Genomic DNA, 20088 nt, shown 5'->3' on the forward strand with positions numbered 1-20088 from the left:
AAAGGAAATCCACAGGAAATCGATTTTGGTTCGAGTTATCGGGAGTCGACTGTATGTTTATGTCGAGGAGGCAGCGTGACGAAGTGGATTGGGCGTAGGACTTTAAATCCGGAGGTCCCCGGGTTCAACTCCTGCTCTTATCACCAGGTGGAGTAGTTTTTCGGAAGACCCTATGGTGCAACTCCTCGGTCATGCTTGTAAATAACTGTTCTTCCTCCGGCCAGTTGGGATTTTTAAGCTTGTTATGTTTATTTGAGACATTTGTTTCGCTTCAGTTTGAGTGGCATGCCTAAGAACAAACTTCATGTAGCTAGCATTATAAACAACATTTGCATTTTTTATATCTGTTAAATATGGACGCAAACGTATACGTGTGGACATGACCTCAGAAATAATATTTTAAAGGTTTGAAAATGTGAACGCGAGACTCTTGCGTCAAAAGTTCGGAATATGTCACCGCACTGAGGTCATCAATCAGTAAAGGGCTTTACTCGAATGTTGCTATAATTATGAAAAACTGAATCCACCGTAAGAAAAGAGATGGCGGCTGCACAGTTTACCACAATACCTTGCGAACCTAACACAGACAATAGGAAAAAAGAAAGCCATATTTTCCGTACTTAGCCCCTATATCCTAATAACAACATTGCGTGTGCTAAGTTTGAAGCTTTTAAAACTTATATGCACGTTTTTATAAGCGCTTTAGGTTTCTCGTGCGCTAAGAACTATGGGTAAATGTACCAGTCGCCATCTTTTTGCGTACGGTTGATTGGTAGCAGGACTTCGTGTCGACCACTTTTTTCCGCAATCTGATGCGAAGTCGTCCGATTTTGGTAATTACTTGTATAATCACACCCCGAACTGGACTACACTGACGGATGTTTCGTGTGGCGTGATAAAGCCTTTGTGGGCATTACTGTTTATTTTTACTAACCATCCTTTCTTTCTCACGGAACACTTTTCTTATTTTTTTCCTTTAAAATTATAAAATTCTTGACTCTGCTTGTATGGATTATTGGAATTCTCATAAAATTTCTAAACAAACAATCTCGACTAATGCATCTATATAGAACATTTGCCAGTTTATGTCAACTGAACGTATAGAATATATAACACAAACAATAACACATTCCCACGACTCTTGTACAGTCCCGGTGTCAACACAGAAATTCTCCTCACTGGCCTCCCTTGCCTTTAGCTTGGTATCAATCCGAAGAATTCGATCATTTCTTAATTGTCGACACTTAAATGTTTAAATTTTTTCATATATTGTTAGAATAATGACGTCAATATCTCTTGAAGGTGAGAGGTTGTTAGTATAAAAATGTAATATATTTTTTAATCGTTTTTTTCTTGTTTAAAACTTCATCACCACTTTTTTGTCGTGCTGAACGCTTGCCAAAAAAAGACTGCATTTATTAATTTTTTTTCGACTGCTTGGAACGAAATCAAAACTAAGGTATAATCCAGGACTCGGTTGTTCAAAGGGTGGATAACACTATCCATCGGACAAATAGCCAACCAATGAATCGCCTAGTTTGTTTTGTCAACACGTATCCACTGGATAGTTATTTATCCGGTGTATAGCGTTATCTACCCTTTGAACCATCTGGGCCCAGCCCATTTGACTGATGGAGGAGGCTATCGTCCAGTAAACTTCTCTGATTGGCTAAAACCTAACCAGAAGTGCTTTATTGATACCAAAAATGTTATTGACTTCAATTTTTTATACTGTTTGCGGGCAAAACAAACTCGAAAGGAAAGCCGAAGAGCTTCTCTTGGCATTTAACACTATTTGTCAGTTCAGCGCTTGCGAAATATTTCCTTTCACCATGTTCTTGTTTTTTATCCGTTCCATCTTGTTCGTTTCGTCTCATCTAATACTAGAGGCAACCTGTTCTTAGGGTAAGTTTACTTTTTTTGTTTGGGAGCAACTCTGATTTTTGTTTGTTTGTAAAAAGTTAAAACTACTTATTCTGCAGCAACAAAATTAATATGCTGGATATTTCTTTTATTGTGGGTTTATGCAACATTTTTTTAATGACATTAATTTATTTTATTCGTGTTTGACAGCATCTGTTATTACTTCACTTTTGAAAGCGGTTTAAGAGACTAAATCTATCTATTTGAAAGTCACATCCGGCATTGGCTCCTATGCCGTTTGTCTAAAATTTAATTGCTTTCCTCAGTTCTTATTGTACCAAGACGTACCCCATGGCTTTGATGTGTTTGTCTCCATTATCAGGACTTACTGCAGCCTCGTTTCCACACGTGTTGGAGTCATCAGGACTCCCTCCAGTACCAAACCCGATTCTGGAATCAGTGCTACCGCAGTCATTTTCCTGGTTACCAAGGATACCGATTCTTGCTTTAGCATGGGAAGTATGAACCACAGCATTGAACCCTTCCTTGTTGCAGTTCAGTTGCAAAGAGGCCTCTGAACCAATCAGCGTCTTCCACGTGTTACGACCCAGTGAGGTGGCGCGGTATTGCCCATCAGCGATCAGTGAGTACAGAGAGTTGGCCTGCTTGTTGATGACAGTGAAGTTGAGCTGTTGGCCGATCTTCATTCCAAGACAAATCTTGGAGAAGGATGTGTTCCAGTAGGTCGGTAGCTTGGTCTCTTTTGAATCAAACCCAGTCGCCCCTCCAGGAAGGTTGTATTCATTTTGATCACTCCAGTACCCTGAGTAATAATGAAAGGTGTTCTGAAAATAATAACAAAACTCATAGTTCATTCTAGAATAATCTATAAAAAATTTACATGAATAGCCAATACTGTCGCTTTCGTATAAAAAGTTCATTAAAGCAGAAAACAAGTATAAAGTTCTATTTTAATATTATTTTTACAATAATTTAGAAAATTCTTCCGCGCTCATTAGTTGGTTATTGTCGATGGGAGTACACACAATGAGATGACAAAACCTGTAAGCACAGAGCGGCAAATTACGGAAAACTTGAGAATTTGTCGAGAAGCGAAAACTGGGGAGCTATTGGAAGCGATTGAGGCACTTGGGGTGAAAATTCCGACGAACTCGTCAGCTTCAAGTAGACAATTGAGCTCACAAACTGCCACGCGCGGCCTCGATTTCGCACTGATTTTCCCAGTTCAAATTTACTGGTAAATTTTCGGTATCACTGTAAAAAAACAAACAAACAAACAAATCGACCACACGTTATCATGGTCTACACTCACAGAAGTACGTCATAAAATGTTAAAACTAGAGTGGGATGCAGCTCATCGTTACCGCAAAGATTTAAACTATTTTGTCATCATTTTTATGGTCTAAATTTTTTTATAAAAATTCCAAAAAATAAAAGAAGGTGTTCGTTTTTTTACCAAAAAGAAAATTCACCGGCGAATTGGAGTGAAAATAATGACTTATTTTAACTGAAAAGTGCGTCTTCAATCTTTTTTATTAGTAGTTAAACAGACGTCTGTATAGTTATTCAATACCAAACAAGCTTAAAATAGTTTTTGAAATCACGATTCTGCATGATAAAAGAGTTCAGCGGATTCGTCAGTAAATGTCATACCTTGTTGCCGTCAATCTTCATGACCGGCGTCCATCCCCCATCTCCACATCCAAAATCCCCAAAGTGACAGAGAACGGAAATTGGTTTTGAGTCAAAGTGGAGCGTAACCAGCTCACTAACCTTCGACCTGTTGAATGTTAACGAAGTATAGTGTATTAATTAATTTTAGGCATTAAAGTAAAAAAAAAAAATCTACTGTGCTGAGAAGTGACATTGTATAAAAAAGTAAAATAATGAAAACTGACAGAGGGTTTACAACCTTCAGCCAGTTTTCAAACTCCATTGACAATTCCATCAACATAAACATAAGCCTGTAGCTATTTAAGGTATCAGTATACCTCTCTTAACCCTTAATATGCTGAAATTATTTTTAACCGTTAATCGATTTTCTTGGCTCTACGGTCCAAAAGTTCTCTAAATTTGCTAAAAATACACTTTCTGACAATGCAGGAAGATTTTGATGAAATTTCCATGTAAAAATGTACAATATTTTACTTTGGCGCATGCGCATAAGCCAATTTTTTTTTTTTTTTTTTTTTTTTTTTTGCTGAACCGTTCCGATTTTTTTCCTTGCTCCTTTCCTTTTCGTTTTTCTCTGCTTTCTTATTCTCTCTATCTTTTACTCTGTGCACCCCTTCTACTGGCCTGAAAAGTTTTGATCTGAATCAATGGAAAAGTACGGGTATTTTGGCCTGTTTTAGCACCAATTTTACACCAAAAACTGATCGCGTTTTTTTCGATTAGCTCTGTCGGAATGCAGTCAATATTGAAGATAGACAGTCCTGTGGAAAGATCTATCCAAGCTCTATAAAATGCAAATCACAAAAATCTGCTGACGTGTAAATTTAGAAAATTAAATTTCGTGTTACATTTCAAAATGAAAACAAGCGATATAAACGGCGTTATGATGTCAGCTCGACCTCAAGTACTCGTCAAATGGGATTGACTCATTGTTGAGTCAACGTAAACGTCCCTGCTAAACGTATCAAGCTGTTCAAAGGTCTGTGCCTCATCTGGCCGGCGGCTTATCTTTGATTTCCGTAGACCCTACTCTTCCCTGGATTGGACACTAGTCATTCGCAGGGTTACCCCAAGCATTAAACCCCCAGTACCAAATTATACACCTGGGTGGAGAGGGGCACTGTGAAAGTAGTAAAGTGTCTTGCTAAAGAACACAATACAGTAACTCCGGCCAAGGCTTGAACCAGACCGCTCGAACCTGAATCAAGCGTACTAACCGTTGGGCCATTGGGCCACCCACACTAAATACTGTTTATACAAGATGAAATTTATAAACAACTGAATGGTTACAGTTTTGATCTTTAAAATTCCTTGTTCGGTTTGTTTGGTTCTTGAGTGTATCACTTGTTTGACGTCACGGCCCCCAGTGGGGAGCTGGGTCTAGACCGGCCATGACGTCAAAAGCAGAATAGACCCAGCTCCCCACTGTGCGCGGTTTTGGACCAACCGGAAGTGAAAATATTGCGTGTTTTAAGTCGAAAACGCGGTGAAAAAAACGAGATTTCGAATTTCTTTTTTCGATGTTCGCATCAGCATACCACGTAGATTTAATCAGGCAAATAAAAAAAAAATCTGTCATATACTCTTTAAATATTGCCATTATTGAATTTTATAACTGATTCAACTGATTTATTGTTCTTCAGAGCTACCTGTAAATGGGATCATGCAGAGAAATCCACTGAAGCGACTTACTTGTGTACGTCATAGGCTTTCTTGCAAGAGTCTGGAACAACTTAAAAGGTAAAAATAGCTTTGTTAAGAGTGATTGTAACAAGAAACTTGCACTTTTAACAATCAGTCAAACAGTTCAACGTGAATATTTTCTTGAAATAGCACAGTCATAATTTAGCCAACCTTTTAGGAAAGTTAAAGGAGAAGTTCACTCCAGAATGGCCATTAATTTTTTTTACGCCAATAAAAAGTTTATGCAAAGATATGTTGTTCACCAAAATTTCAGCTTCTAACGAGCGCTTAAACCCTACGAAATCCTTTTCTGAAGTAGCCCAAAACTCGACAACTGAACGCCGCCATCTTGGAGCTGTTAATGTATGCGTGACGTCAAAGAGCTCAGCCTAAAGTTGAGCGGGAAAATTTTAATTACTTTAAACTCCTTGTTTCTTTGTAGTGGCTTTTGCTTGTCAAAATGTCTGTTTGTGCAGCTCCATTTTGCTTAAACAGAGCTCCAAGAAATACAAAAAGAGGTATTTCCGTTTTCACCGTCTTTCAATATTTAAAGAACAATTGCTCAAAAGCGGACACAAATATTTGTGTGTTCCAGCGTTAAATCGGGGTCCGATCGAGTTCATTATCGAAGTGCAATTTTCTGCAACTTTTTCAGGTTGATCTATTATTACCTATCCTTCGAGACCCTCGATTTTTCTCGTCGTCCCGCTCGACAATCTGTCTCTGGGTCTCCGAGGATGATCATGTTACCAATGTTGCAGTATTGCAGTATTGCATACGGTACGTGCATGTTGCAATCAAGATTTGTGACAAACAGAACATAACTGACAACCAATAAGTCCATAAACGGCAATGTCGCCAATGTCCTTCGCGGTAATAAACTCTTCCTCCTCCACTGTTCGCGTCAGTCATGACGACATGAACGCGAACATTGCTGTTTCGTTTTGTTTACAGCATCCATCCTAGTTATTTTACGCCGGACGTTTCCTTGAACATTATAAAAAATTACCAAAGTAGCAGACCGTACCAGTTTGTCGTAGCAGTGCTACTGAAAAGAATATATTTACTTGTTTGCTTGACCACAAATAATCGCCGGGACCTCGATCAAACGCCCCCAGGGTTTATTTAAAAGTTAGCAGTTTTGACCCGGCGTTTTGCGAAGCCGGCGTTTAATCGGGGACCCGCGTTTAATCGAGAAAATACGACGAAGTCAACAACAACAACAACAGAGAGTTTCTCTGGTTGATTAAAAATCCTCCCTGAAATAAAGTAAAAAAGTGAAATAGCATAATCGTAACATTGGTTGGTATTGCGTCTGCCTTTTTCTTTTTTTGTGGGTATTTTCACTCAGTAGACTGTATCTGTGATCTTCTTCGAAGCAGTCTTCCGTATAGTTTTCGGAACACACAAATATTTATGTCCGCTTTGCCAGGAATTATTCGTTTTTGCCCATTCTTATAATCCATTCGTGAGCATTTTTTTCTTTTAGATATTGAAAGACGGTGAAAGGTTTTTTGTATCTCTTGGAGCTCTGTTTAAGAAACATGGAGCTGCACAAACAGGCATTTTGACAAACAAAACAAAACAAGGAGTTTTGAGTATTCAAATTTCAGGCTGAGCTCTTTGACGTCACGCATACATTACTAGCTCCAAGATGGCGGCGTTCAGTTGTCGAATTTTGGGCTACTTTAGAGAAAGATTTCGTAGGGTTTAAGCGCTCGTTGGAAGCTGAAATTTGGGTGAATAACATATTTTTGTATAAACTTTTTATTGGCGTAAAGAAAATAAATGGCCATTCTGGAGTGAACTTCTCCTTTAAAGAAGCTTTTTAAAAAAAATTATTAAGAGCACGTGCCACTAAAATTTGAGCATGAAGTATAACCGCAGCCCAGTATGAAATACAAACTTCGACACTGCAAAAAAGAATATGATGACTTTTTAGGTTGACGGGTAAAAAGAACGCCGTACGGCCATGTAAAAGTCATGCCAGTCTTCTGCAACTTAAATCATACAATTAGTTATCCGATATACCTTTGTCACAATCTTCTCCAGTGAAGCCCTTTTGGCAAAGGCATTCAAACGTGTCATGTTTGTAGTTCGGTAGACAGGTTCCTCCGTTTTGGCACGGCGAGGAAGAACAAGGCGACTGCGGAAACAATAACATGTGGGTTATTAATGAAAGCGAGTTTGTAGTAAAAATAGCTGTATTGTTAGTGTAAGGAAATTATTGTATTAAAATTACATATTAACGAACTCGAAAAATGCCACTACCTTGATGGCAAAATGATGCGAAGTCTTGTTTCCTTTATACTCTGTGAAGTTTCTGTACTTATCAGAAGACAGCAACTCACACCACAGTTTTCCATCCGCTCCTTTGGAGGCGGCCAGGTTTACAGAAAAGCAAAAAGGATTGCTGAGGCATTCAAAGGTACAATCAAAGACATCGTACACAGTGAATGTTTCAACTTTTGGCACATTCAGATATTGGAACTCGTGTTTTGTAAAAACATGCTGTCGGACAGTGTGTAAAATAGAGTAGGTATCCTCGCGATGCAGTAAAACGTTTGAACCTGTGAGGAGTTTGAAAAAATAATCAAACTCCAAGAAATAAAATTAAGAGAGGATAATACATGGTTGAGCGGACATAAGAAATTTATCTTCGAGTGTTCAAATCGCGTTCACTCGTGAGATATCGATTTTAACACGAGAAGATAAATTTCATATCTCCAAGCAACCATGTGATATTCTGTTTATTATATAAACCTACTAATTACGATGTTTTTGACGATTTTCCGAAGATTTCTGACCATTTTCCGAAGATCAAAATTTCAAATTTTTTTCCGAAGGTCGTACGAATGTTCCCGAACATTTTCCGAATTTTTTTTTTGCAGATTGCCGAGGAAGATCCGAAGATGTTTCGACTTAATATCGATTAACTTTGACTCATTCAGCATTGAAACAGGGCAAACTTTTCAGGAAACGTTTCGAAATCGATATCTTCACATGTGAAAGATATATCCTTTACAGTGTAAAGATGTGATTTTCCTCAGCGAGAGAAATCCTGGTAGTTCAAATTCACTCTAGTTTATATAATAAAGATCGTTATCATGTTAGCTTACGTCATGATATGTATTTTCGCGAATCTTATAAACAGCCGCTTATGCTAGCAAGTTCTCGAATGATCGACTTGAACAAATTGGGTTTACCCTTCATTATGGGTGTTTTGGGAGTAAAACAAAATTGTAGTCGGATTTATTTTTAGCAATATAATGATTTTTCTTATGATGTTTCGGCAACAACTATATTTTCCGTTTTTAAAAACTCTTTCTCGATGAGGTTACGTCCTCTGTCAAATGAGAAAACTGGGAAGCGCTTTTTTAGAAGAATTAAGAAAAAAGTTCAACTTATGGTGATTTATCGAGGCAAACACTGTTATCACCCTAAAAACTGAAAAACCAACATTTCGCAGGCAAAAAATGTCGACAAACATCCGATCTGTTCAATCCTACTTAAATTTACATTTTGGAACGCTTGTCGACTTTGCCTCGCGCTCCTTCGCTTGCTTTGATTATCAGCTGTCATTATCAAGAGTCTTAAAGGATTGACGGATCAGTATTATTCACAATTTTTCACTACGCCAGTTTGGCTACTTGATCATTTCAGTTTTTTGGTTTGTTGGTATAAATCGCCATGTAATTTAACTGCAAGGAAACACGTTTAGAAGGCTGCAAACGTCGATTATAGCGTTGAGAATTATTGAAATTTTTTTAACTGCAACACATCATCTTTCGGTCTAATGCACTGGCGCTAATATTTGCGAAGATACGAAGACCGCTACAATGGTTGAAGAGCTCGGAAACAAAAATGGAGGATATTGTCGACCAAATTCACACTCCACCCAGAACTTCAGTCTAAAGGCCGAGCAACCTAATAATTACATGTATATGCTGATATTTTATTTAAATTTTGGCCAAAGTTTTTTTGTGACACTTCCAGCATGGTCTCTTTGCCCTTATTTGACGTGATTATTGATTTACATTTGCCATAAACCAGCACTATAAGTTAAATATCCTGCAGCTTTTTTTGTTATTTGGGGGGATTGAAATACAAGGTACAAATTAAAGGAGTAAACAAGGATTTCCTTTAGAGCAGTATATTTTGATATTGAACTAACTGAATAAGTTCTAACACAAACAAAAAACAAGGATGGATTTGCATGGACAACAAATGGAACAAAACTAACCTTGGGTTTCCTCGGTGATCAGAGAAAAAGCAAGGAATAACATGGGCCAAATGAAAACAGAAAACATGATGCTGTTGCCGCGAGAGCTGGACAAACGTCTTAATTGCCAGCGACAAGCTCTTGCCAACAAACAAAAGACTGAAGTAAATATCCGAACAAGAAAAGCATTTCCGCATCGGTTTTAGCCAATCAGAGGAGGAGTTCATTTGATGTCAGTTAACCGCACCATTAGTCAGCAAGTGAAACATATAGAAGTCGTTATAGAGGTTCTCGTGCATTCTTTGTTGACAATTGGCAGGCTTTCAAAAAGGAAAAAAACATTCTATAATTATCGATGAAAGTTCTTAACAGCAAATCGAAATGTCTGAATAAAACACTTTACAATGCGGATTTTTTTTTTCTTGCAAAATATATTCCTTCCATTCCTGATAAATTTATCGAAGTCATTGTTCTAATAACATGAAAACATGTTTCGACATGTTCAAGCAAACTGGTCTGAAGAGTTAAGAATTGATCAAATTCTCCCAACAAGTGCCATACTAAAGGCAAGAAAAACAGTAAGAAGAATTTGAGTTTAGACGCTGGGGACTCTCTAATAGATAACGAGCATGAGATAGAGTTCGTGAGCAGTGTTAACTGTGCATCCTCTTTTGCCCACCGATATGGTGCAAGCTCAACTTGAAATACATCTTCAAAATAAAGGCGAAATTATCATTTTTTTAAGTTTGTCAAAGGTACAAATTGAAATGGAAATGTCTTCGTTCCGAGGTTACTCGATTGTTTTGCCTATTTTTATTTAATAGAAGCTGAATGAGTACAATACCGTTATATCGAAAACCTCCAAACGAGTAGTTTAGAACAGCAATGATATTGAGTATACATATAAAAAAACATTTGCCAAAATTTGCTATAAACATCTTTCGAATTTTCAAACAAGATAAGTAAGGGTTATTTTACTGTCCAATACCTAAGAAAAGTAAAAACGGCAACTTAGTAAAACAAGGTTAAAAATCAGAAGACTTTCTGGACGATATATGTTGCTGCGCTAATGGAGAGAAAATTATACAAATTAAAAGCAACGAAAACAATTTTAGCAGGTGGTTTAACAATGTCTTTTTAATTGCTGATTATTCCATGGTTTGCATGGTAAATCGGAGAAAAGGGGCCTATTTAACACTTCTTTTTTATCAGTCAAGACAAAATGTCTGCTTACAATGTTTTCTTCCGCTTATTGTTTTTATCTTATTAAACCTGGTTAAAACTTTCTCTCCTTTTATATTTAGACGTTTATCATTATTTAAAAACAGAATATTTTCTCCTTGTTGAACGCCTGCCAAAAATGCAATGTTACGTCAACTGCACACAAAGAATGCAAAACGAGGGAGCAATCGAGCCCATTGAATGGTCCACTCTTTGACTAATGGACGTTGCTGTCGTCGAATGAACTTCTCTGATTGGCTATAACCTACACGAAAATGTTTAATTGAGACGGGAAAATGATATTGACTTCCTTTAGCTTGTTTGCGGACATGCAAGCTTGAAAGGAAAGCTGAAGAGTTTTTCGTTGGCATTTAACTCATTTAGTCCAGCTCTTGCTATAGGATTCCCTTTCACACTGTTTCTTGTTTTTGTCTGTTCCATTTTGTTCGTTTCGTCTGCTCTGATATTACAGGCAACTTGTTCTCAAGGTAGGCAAAGTCCTTTATGTTGCCTGGGAGTTCCCTAGGTTTTTTCTTTTTAACTTATTTTTTAATGACAAAATCAACAAGCTGAATATTTCTTTCATTACCCATTTCTTGTTTGTTTGCTTTGCGCAGTATTTTTCAATACCAAAATACGCTTTATATTTATTTAGAATTTTAATTCGTGTTTTATTTTCTGATACTATCTATTATAAAAGTTGGTTCACTGCTGATGACTTTTTTAAAAAATTCCAGTTTACCTGTTTGCTTTATTCCTGAGTGTAGACTTTTAAACCTTATTCCTTTTTCCAAAACCCCACCAAAAAATAAGCCAGATATTTATTGTGGGTGTTGACGCAAGCTCAAAATGAAATACATCTTCGAAATAAAGGCAAAATTATCATTTTGTAAGTTAGTCAAAGGAAACAATTGATAAAATTTGAATGGAAGTATCTTATTCCGAAGGTTTTACGATTGTTTTGCTTATTTTTATTCAATAGAAGCTATACCGTTATAGCGAAAACTTACAAACAAGTAGTTGGGAACAACAATGATATTGAGTATACAAAACAAAAATTGCCAGTATTTGCTATAAACATCTTTCGATGATCAGCAGGGGTTTTTTTTGTACTGTCCTAAGGAAAGTGAAAACGGCAACTTAGTTAACAAGACTAAAAATCAGAAGACGTTCTTGATGACATATGTTGCTGGGCTAATGGAGAGGAAATTATACAAATTTAAAGCAACGAAAACCAATTTCAGCTGGTGGTTATTTAACAATGTATTTTAATTGCTGTTTAGTCCATGGTTTGCATGGCAAATTGGGGGAAAGTACCTGTTTAACACTTTTTTTTATCTCAAGACAAAGTCACTGTTTACATAGTTTTTTCTTTTTGGGCAAACTCCACACTGCGGGGGCAAACTCCGCAAATTAACCTTAAGTTTTTTCTTAGGTTTTTTTTTTTAGTTAGTTTTCTTATTTTTTTTTTTTAGTTTTCTTGGCGGGGGCAACTGCCCCACGCCCCTCCCAATTCTGCTCTAAACAACCTTCGTTTTTTTAAACAAATAAAAATAAGCAGCTTCCATAATTGTTGACCTAACAAAATTAAAAGCGGCACCTTAGAAAAACAAGGTTAATAAACAAAAGACTTTCTTAACGATATATGTTGTTGTGCTAATGGAGAGGAAATGATATTTAAAGCAACCGAAACAATTTTAGCAGGTGGTTTGACAGGATAATGTCTTTTTAATTGTTGTTTTATATTATTTTATCTCATGATTTACATGGCAAGTGGAAAAAATGATTTATTTAACACTTTTTGTCCCACTACAAAATGCCTGTTAAAACCTTTCCGTCCGCTCATTGTATTTACCATTACAAAACCGGTCTAAAACTCCTCTCTTCCTTTTAAGTTGCAGGGGTTGGGGGTGAAAGTGGGGTGCGGATATCTCAGTTTACAGGCGCCTATCACAAATCGCATCACGCCCTTTCACAAAATAACTATTCCCCAGCAGGCAAACACATCGCACAGAAAGGCCAACGATTCATCTTTCCCACCAGCAAAAAACTCGAAGGAAAAAGCGAAGGAGACCATGCTTCAATATGCCTCTATGAGTTTTGTCACTTTCTCTAGTTCGTCACGTTTATCTCTGCTATTTTGATGGGAAGTAAAGGGATTAACGGAATTCCCTATAAAAGAACCACAGTTGATAATTTCAAAGTTATACGTGTTTCTCTATAAGAAAACATTGATACAGCAACTAATATATACTTAACGTTATCGTACCATGTTTCTTAGATTCTTGTAATATTTTTCTAAAACAGGGTCAAACATTTTGCCGCATCACGAGGATACGTACTCTACATTGCACTCTGTCCGACAACATGTTTTCAGAAAACACGACTTCCATTATCTGAATGTACCAAGAGTTGGAACATTTACCGCGTACGATGTCCTTGATTGTACCTTTGAATGCCTCAGCAATCCTTTTTGCTTTTCTGTGAACCTGGCCGCCTCCAAAGGAGCGGATGGAAAACTCTGGTGCGAGTTGCTGGCTTCTGATAAGTACAGAAACTCCACAGAGTACAAAGGAAACAGGACTTCGCATCATTTTGCCATTAAGGTGGGGAACATTTTTTCGAGTTCGTTAATGTAAATATGAGCTTTAAAACCTGAAATTTGAAATGGTTTTGGTACACTCGGCATGCCGTGAGTTGCCCCCAGTAGGCAGCCAAAGTGTTCATATGAGAAATTAAAGTTAATTGTTGACTTAAAATATAATAGTTTCATTAAACTATGACAACGAATTAAAATAACTTAAGACACAACTCAGTTATTCTGCAAACTTGTTTTTATTGATAAACTAAATGATACTTTTTCTGCAGTCGCCTTGTTCTTCCTCGCCGTGTCAAAACGGAGGCACCTGTCTACCGAACTACAAACATGACACGTTTGAATGCCTTTGCCAAAATGGCTTCACTGGAGAAGATTGCGAGAAAGGTAGATGGCATTAACAAGTGTTTGAGTTAAATTCTAGAAGACTGATGCAACTTCTACGCCGCAGACGTTGACATTTATTTTCACCATTAAATTATATAAAGTCATGCTAATAAACAAATGTTCAACTTATTTAAAAGTTATGTAAATTCGGACTTTGCAATTTCAAGAAAGGTTTTTGTCTCAAAATATTCATTTTGAATTGTTTGACCGACTACGAGAATGACACATTTCCGTTTTTCAGTTGTGGCAGACTCTTGCAAGAATGCGTATGACGCTTACAAGTAAGTAATTTTTCTGATCCCCTTTACAGCTAGCCCATTGGTCTTTCTACCATAAAAATCACTTTTCAAAATATTTAAAACGAGAAGCTTTAATTTGGGAATTACTTATTTTTTTAACATTTAAGTATTGTAATAGATTAAATTATGTTTCACTGAAAAGCATTGAAAAAAAGTAATGTTATATATAGCCATTGATTTCCAAACCAGAACGTTATTTGAAAGCTTAGAAAGTTATTGATTTAATAGCTTATGTCTAGGGTGAAAAAAAAAAAAAATGTCACCGGAGCTTGACAATCTAAAGGCCATAAAATTATTCTGCATTGTCGTCATTATTTCTTAATATTGCTTTATTTATAATATCACTTCTTTAAAAAAATTTTAATTCTAATACCTAAATTCAAATTTCTTACTACAACCTCTCCGCCTTAAGTTTACAAATTTTAAATATTTCACAGGCTGAACATTAGCCAGCTGGTTGCTCTTCGCGTTGACTCAAAACCAACTACCGTTCTCTGTCACTTTGGAGATTTTGGATGTGGAGATGGGGGATGGACGCCGGTCATGAAGCTTGACGGAAACAAGATATGACATATACTGGTCATCCTTTCTAATCACGCAGATCCCTGATTTTGTTAAGGAAATAATCATACAGACGTCTGTTCAGATATTAATTTCTGCTGAACTTCTACAATTATTTTTCAGAACACCTTTCATTATGACTCGGGGTACTGGAGTGATAAAAAGGAATACAACCTTCATGGAGGGGAGACTGGGTTTGACACACAAGAAACCAAGTTACCGACCTACTGGAACACATCCTTCTCCAAGATTTGTCTCGGAATGAAGATCGGCCAACAGTTCAACTTCATTGTCATCAACAAGCAGGCCAACTCTCTGTACTCACTGATCGCTGACGGGCAATACCGCGCCACCTCACTGGGTCGTAACACGTGGAAGACGCTGATTGGTTCACAGGCCTCTTTGCAGTTCAACTGCAACAAAGAAGGGTTCAATGCTGTGGGTACTTCTTTTTCAAATTCTAAAGCAAGAATTGGTATCCTTGGTGACCAGGAAAATGGCTGCGACAGCTGTGATTCCAGAATCGGGTTTGGTACAGGAGGGACACGTGATGACTCCAACACGTGTCGAAACGAGGCTTCATTAAGTCCTGATAATGGAAACAAACACATCAAAGCCATGGGTTATATCTTGGTGCAATGACAAGGCAAAGCAATGAACTTTCAAACAAACGGCCTTGAAATCATGTCAGAAGTGACTTTTAAACAGTTAGATGTAGTTAAGGACAATAAATAATGAACACTTGCCAATTTTTATCGCATGTAATTAAAACCACAAGATTATCGAAAAGCTGATAGTTTTTAAGCTCTTAGTTTACGCGCGTTTTAACCGTCACATCTGTATTTTCCGCTAGCTATAATGGGAAAAATCTCACTTGTCCGTTTTCATTTTCTATTATCATAAATACTAATTTCTTAGGGACGGATATTACAGGAAGTGATTATCACATACCGCATATTCATTTCTACGAACTCACGTAATTATCTTATATCTTATATTCAAAAAATAAATTTCACATTAACGTGCTTAGATTAACCTAATAATCTATTTATTTGAGACCAATGTAACTCAACTGTTATTTCCATTTTCTAATAACATTATTGTCACTGTATGAATTTGTGGTCATGCAAATAAAGTTAAGTGGCAGTTTCTCTTAAAGCGGTCCATCGCATTTCGGGTCGGAAAAAAGTTTTCCCTCAAGCTTTGCCCAGTGAACTATCTTAGGTTGTAAGTAAATGCAACGACTTTAGTTTTTGGAAATACGTTAAAATATATATTTTTAGAGCTCTCAACAGTGAAGGCTGCAAAAGACCTCATTTTGAGCTTGGCCAGAACGAAAAATTGCATGAGTTGACGAGCTCGCCACTCAAAAACAACCAAACGCACCAAATTATTATTATTATTCCTATAACCTATAAAGTTAAGAGGTACTTCAAAGGTTGCAAACGTATGTTAATTTTGATATATTTTGATTTACGGGTCCGTGAAAATTTAAATATTAGCAAACCGTTAGATCGCTTTTTGTAAACATGCAAAACTATGATGTCTTCGCCAGCCTTTATTTCACGAGTCCAGACAAGACCATTCTAAATTCCAACTGAATCCTACTATACAGATGTTAGGAAGCATAGAAATATAAAAATACCTTGCACTTTTTATCTTCCTTTGCCACAGCGATTTCGAACATTTCGTGCTTATGCGAGTATTTCATACACATTATGCAAATGAGCTTACTAAAAGAAAAGCTAATAGAACCGTTTTCATGATAGATTTCACCATTCTTAGTCAAAAATATAAGACAGCCCACACATACAAAGCTTGTTAAACGATCTAAATGGCTAAAATTCGCGAATTAATGAGTATTGATCTTTGCATGCTTTTAAAGGAATGTGGCAGATAGTATGCAAATTACGTTGTCTGCTAAGCTTGGTCCGGTTTCAAGAAACCTTGCGAATTATTTCGATCTCGCTGTTTTCTGTTGATAAGATTACAAACAATCATGTGCGATGCAAAATCTGTAGGCGTTTAGCTACAAAAAATCGAAGTTCCATTCAGTTTTAACTATATACAGGACGCAGTGATGTACCTTTGAAATCGACAATTTGTGGGCTTTGCAAATTCAATTATGTTAGACGTCTTCCTCTTATCGGCCAAATGAAACTTGTAAAATGATTCAAATGGCTACAATTGTTGAATTTCCAGTGTTAATCTTTTTATGCTTCGGGGGAAAATGTGGCGAATATTATGCAAATTGCATGGATTGCGCTTTCTGCAAAGCTTGGTCCCGTTTTAAGAATGAAATAGACAATTTGTGGCCTTTGTAAATTCAGTTGTGCTCAGTTGCCTTTTATTTTAGCTAAGTTGAAGATAAGTTTAGTTTTATTAGAATGCAACGATGCACATTGAAATCAACAACTCATGACCTTTTTAATTTAATTACCTTATATTTTTAAAAGTAAAGAGCTTCGCTACCTTTTATTCTGGCAGGTGGAAACTGTACTCAGTGAAAGGTAAAGAATTATAATAAACACGTTTTGTTTTCCGGACGCAATCGTGAAGTGCAAAAGTCGTAAGTGCCCCTCATTTTTTACTTCCTAGCCAGTTTTCAGTATTAATTCATTCAGTGTATGACATGATGAAATATCGGTACCTTTCAATTCACACTTGCTACGTGGTTCTACATTGGTGAGCTCACGGCGAGGATCGTGACAATGTTTGTTTCTCGCCGCCGTGCAAATAATTTTAATTATTCTGTCATCTCCTTCATGGGAGAGATAGACTAAACGCCTAAAATGACCTTGCTCACAATGTGTGGCTTCATAACTCAGATGATGAAACATCGAATCGGTATTCACGGAGATTACGGGTTTGAACCGAAATTTTTTCAGGCTCCTTTTCCCCTGTTTGATAAATTGGTGGGCTAACGGTGAGAACCCTGTCATGGTTTGTTTCTCTTAAGCCCAACAATTGAACTCTTTCCGTGCAACAGCACAGGAACTCTCCCGAAAAACGAAGAGAAGGCGCGAGTCTCAAGCAAATAAAATGCTTTTTTGCCTTCTTGTATATCCTACAGTAACACTAAAAATAGACATTACAGCCACAACAACAACAACAACAACAACAAAACTTAAGTTTACACAATCATATCATATACAATGTCTTACACCTCCCGCAATTAGCCTAGCTATTCGAGGCGGGAGGTGAAGAAGAAAATGAAGAAGAAGAAAAATAAGTAAATAAATAAATTTGCAAAATGGAATAACTCATCTGCATTAAAGAAAAAAAAAAGAATAATAGTAATAAGAAAGGTAATAGTGAATAGCAATAGTAATAATGTTAGAGAATAAACATCCCCCTTCAAGAGGACAGAAAAATACCTATTCCCTCTAATTCCCTACGCCCTTCCTAGTTTTTAATGAATGCAGCCTTGGCACTGTTTTAGTTTGTCGTCAAATTTAAGTGCTTCAATCAATCAATCAATCAATCAATCAATCAATCAATCAATCAATCAATCAATTTATTAATGTCATGGCGCGGGATGAGGTTGCCCTCTATATCCGAGCCAGAGGCTCATTTTAAAAGCGCATGGCAATAATTAAAATACATTATAAAAACAATAGAAACTAGTATAAGTAAAAAATAATAAAAATAATTAAAAATTTAAAAATAGCTAGATTACAATATCTTATGAGTAAAAATTGTAAAATGTAAAAATGCTTTAACCCACCCACACTAAATGTTACACCCAGAATTAAAAACTTGAAAAATGATAATTATGCTAAAAATAAGTCGCTAAAATCTATCAAATACAATAGTTACATTTGCAACTAGCCTTTAAATTAAAAAAGTCAAATGTTTTCAATTGTTTTGGAAAGTCTCTCAAGTTACTAGATTGTCTAACGTAAGACGGGAGCTGGTTCCATAAGTGAGTTAATTTGTAGGTAAAAGAGTTGTGGTAGAAGCGATTGTTGTAGGATGGTCGAACAAGATTTAAGCCACTGTTCCGTAGGTAATGAGAATTGCGATGTTCAAATAAGTCGGAGATGTAACTCGGTCCATTAATGATAATGATAATCAATTTATATAGCGCATTTTTCATATATAATGTTCAAATGCGCTGTACACATACTGTAATTTACTACACAAAGGCCAGACAACAACACCGGGAACTTCGTGCCCTACTCTTTGCGAATAGTGTGTGGGTTCTTTAACGTCCCCTGTTATAAGACTGAAGATACAGGAGACGGGACCTACGGTTTATCGTCCTTTTCCGAGAAGACTAGAATGTCTAACCATTTGCAGATGTAATTACAAAGGCAGTACATTCTCCTCAGTTATTTTAAGACCCTGAGTGTTGGTCCGGTCTGGGGTTCGAACCCACGACCTCCCGCACAGCAGTCCGGTGCTCTACCAACTGAGCTAACCAGCTAACCAGCTAACCAGCTACATCTAAAAAGCAAGGTGAGTGATTGATCGTACCTTCTATGTTCGAGTGATTGCATGCTTGCTATAGACAAAATAGAATTATATTCTAAGCTATTTCCGGCATTCAGAAGGGTTTTCAAAGAATAATAGTTAGCGGATTCAAGTTTATTGATTAACGTTTTGTTAATTCCCAATAAAAGTGGACTGCAGTATTCCATGTGGGGTAGGATGTAAGCTTTATACAGCAAAAGAACAATATCGGCAGGCACCAATCTTTTTAGTCGCCTCAAGGCTCCAATTTTGGCATACACTTTCCTTAGAACGGCTGATATGTGTTCCTTAAAGGACAGTTTATTGTCGATGAGAACACCAAGCATCTTCAGGGAGTCCTTTATAAAAAACAGGCTGGTCAGAGGATTTTCCCAAAAACATGGCTTGTGTTTTGTTATGATTAATTGACAAGTGGTTTGAAGAAAACCAAGATGAAAGCTTCTGCAGATCTTGGTTAAGAGACAGCTCTAAAGCTGCAGTGTTCGTATCTGATGCATACGTTGTCGTATCATCAGCATAACGCCGCAACGAAGCTCCTTGAGACCAGTGAGCCCATTACATTAATGCCTTTAGAAAAATTGCTCCAACAAGAAAAAAAAAAGCATTTTTCTTCTATAACTTTCTAATGTTAGTGAAGCTGTGTGTTTTTATTGCTTGTACGCATCTGAACTGATTTGAACTAGGCCGGCTAGCGTACATTCAATGGATAGCCCTGCAAGGGCATTTCTTGACTTACTTGGACGTTCTTGGTGCGCGGAATACAGGCATGCTGTTCTATGGCGCCAGACCTTTCCACAGGTGTAGCTATGCGTGGCACATACGGACAACACATTTGTTCGACAGTGGACTAAGCCAGCCCTATCCAAGATTAGTTTCCTTTCTGCTTTATTCTCTCGAGACAAATGGATGGACGCGAGGTGGCTTTCTGTTGAACAGTGCATTGCACCAAGCTAAAGAAACCTGAAATACACAATGAATCGCCACAAATTTTTGTGCGCGACAGTAGACGCAAAAGCTTGCTTCGAAATAATAATTTTTTTAAAATCTTATTTGTTGAAAAACAATAATAATAATACTTTGGCTGA

General features: G+C 37.0%; 4 protein-coding genes and 1 pseudogene across 5 annotated transcripts in view; 3 read left to right on the forward strand and 2 right to left on the reverse strand.

Moving 5' to 3' along the window:
• LOC144636029 (inositol-pentakisphosphate 2-kinase-like) overlaps window positions 1–20088 on the reverse strand; it is a 171069-nt gene that overhangs the window by 10150 nt on the left and 140831 nt on the right. The window lies entirely within an intron of this gene.
• Window positions 2007–9694, reverse strand: LOC144636096 (uncharacterized). Its single transcript, XM_078495239.1, has 6 exons — window positions 9485–9694; window positions 7513–7811; window positions 7273–7387; window positions 5251–5290; window positions 3538–3664; window positions 2007–2708 (listed from the first exon to the last, which is right to left on the reverse strand). Exons 1-6 carry the CDS (start codon window positions 9549–9551, stop codon window positions 2193–2195), a joined length of 1164 nt encoding a protein of 387 aa, XP_078351365.1. The 5' UTR covers window positions 9552–9694; the 3' UTR covers window positions 2007–2192.
• Window positions 9952–20088, forward strand: part of LOC144637140 (uncharacterized) — a 45861-nt gene continuing 35724 nt past the window's right edge. Inside the window, exons 1-3 of the mRNA XM_078496284.1 lie at window positions 9952–10041; window positions 11001–11172; window positions 12992–13290. Of these exons, the coding sequence (XP_078352410.1) occupies window positions 9952–10041; window positions 11001–11172; window positions 12992–13290 (561 nt within the window). The remainder of the gene's footprint in view (window positions 10042–11000; window positions 11173–12991; window positions 13291–20088) is intronic.
• Window positions 13832–14536, forward strand: LOC144635574 (putative skeletal organic matrix protein 5 pseudogene; annotated as a pseudogene). The gene is made up of 2 exons (XR_013567381.1): window positions 13832–13948; window positions 14404–14536. The product of XR_013567381.1 is annotated as a putative skeletal organic matrix protein 5 pseudogene (transcript).
• LOC144636086 (uncharacterized) lies at window positions 14655–15482 on the forward strand. The gene has a single exon (XM_078495229.1). It carries the CDS (start codon window positions 14789–14791, stop codon window positions 15167–15169), a length of 381 nt encoding a protein of 126 aa, XP_078351355.1. The 5' UTR covers window positions 14655–14788; the 3' UTR covers window positions 15170–15482.

Source organism: Oculina patagonica, chromosome 13, assembly GCF_052425735.1.
Source record: "Oculina patagonica isolate OP01 chromosome 13, crgOcupat, whole genome shotgun sequence".
NCBI classification, from domain to species: Eukaryota; Metazoa; Cnidaria; class Anthozoa; order Scleractinia; family Oculinidae; genus Oculina; species Oculina patagonica.

Bases quoted from the DNA above. Each gene is read 5' to 3' on its own strand.
- LOC144636096 (XM_078495239.1), bottom strand. From the start codon at position 9,551: ATGTTTTCTGTTTTCATTTGGCCCATGTTATTCCTTGCTTTTTCTCTG. The intron at 3,665-5,250 runs GTAAGTCGCTTC...AACATTCAACAG, and splicing joins AAAGCCTATGACGTACACAA to GTCGAAGGTTAGTGAGCTGG. The intron at 2,709-3,537 runs GTATGACATTTA...TATTATTTTCAG, and splicing joins TGAAGATTGACGGCAACAAG to AACACCTTTCATTATTACTC.
- LOC144636086 (XM_078495229.1), top strand. From the start codon at position 14,789: ATGAAGATCGGCCAACAGTTCAACTTCATTGTCATCAACAAGCAGGCC.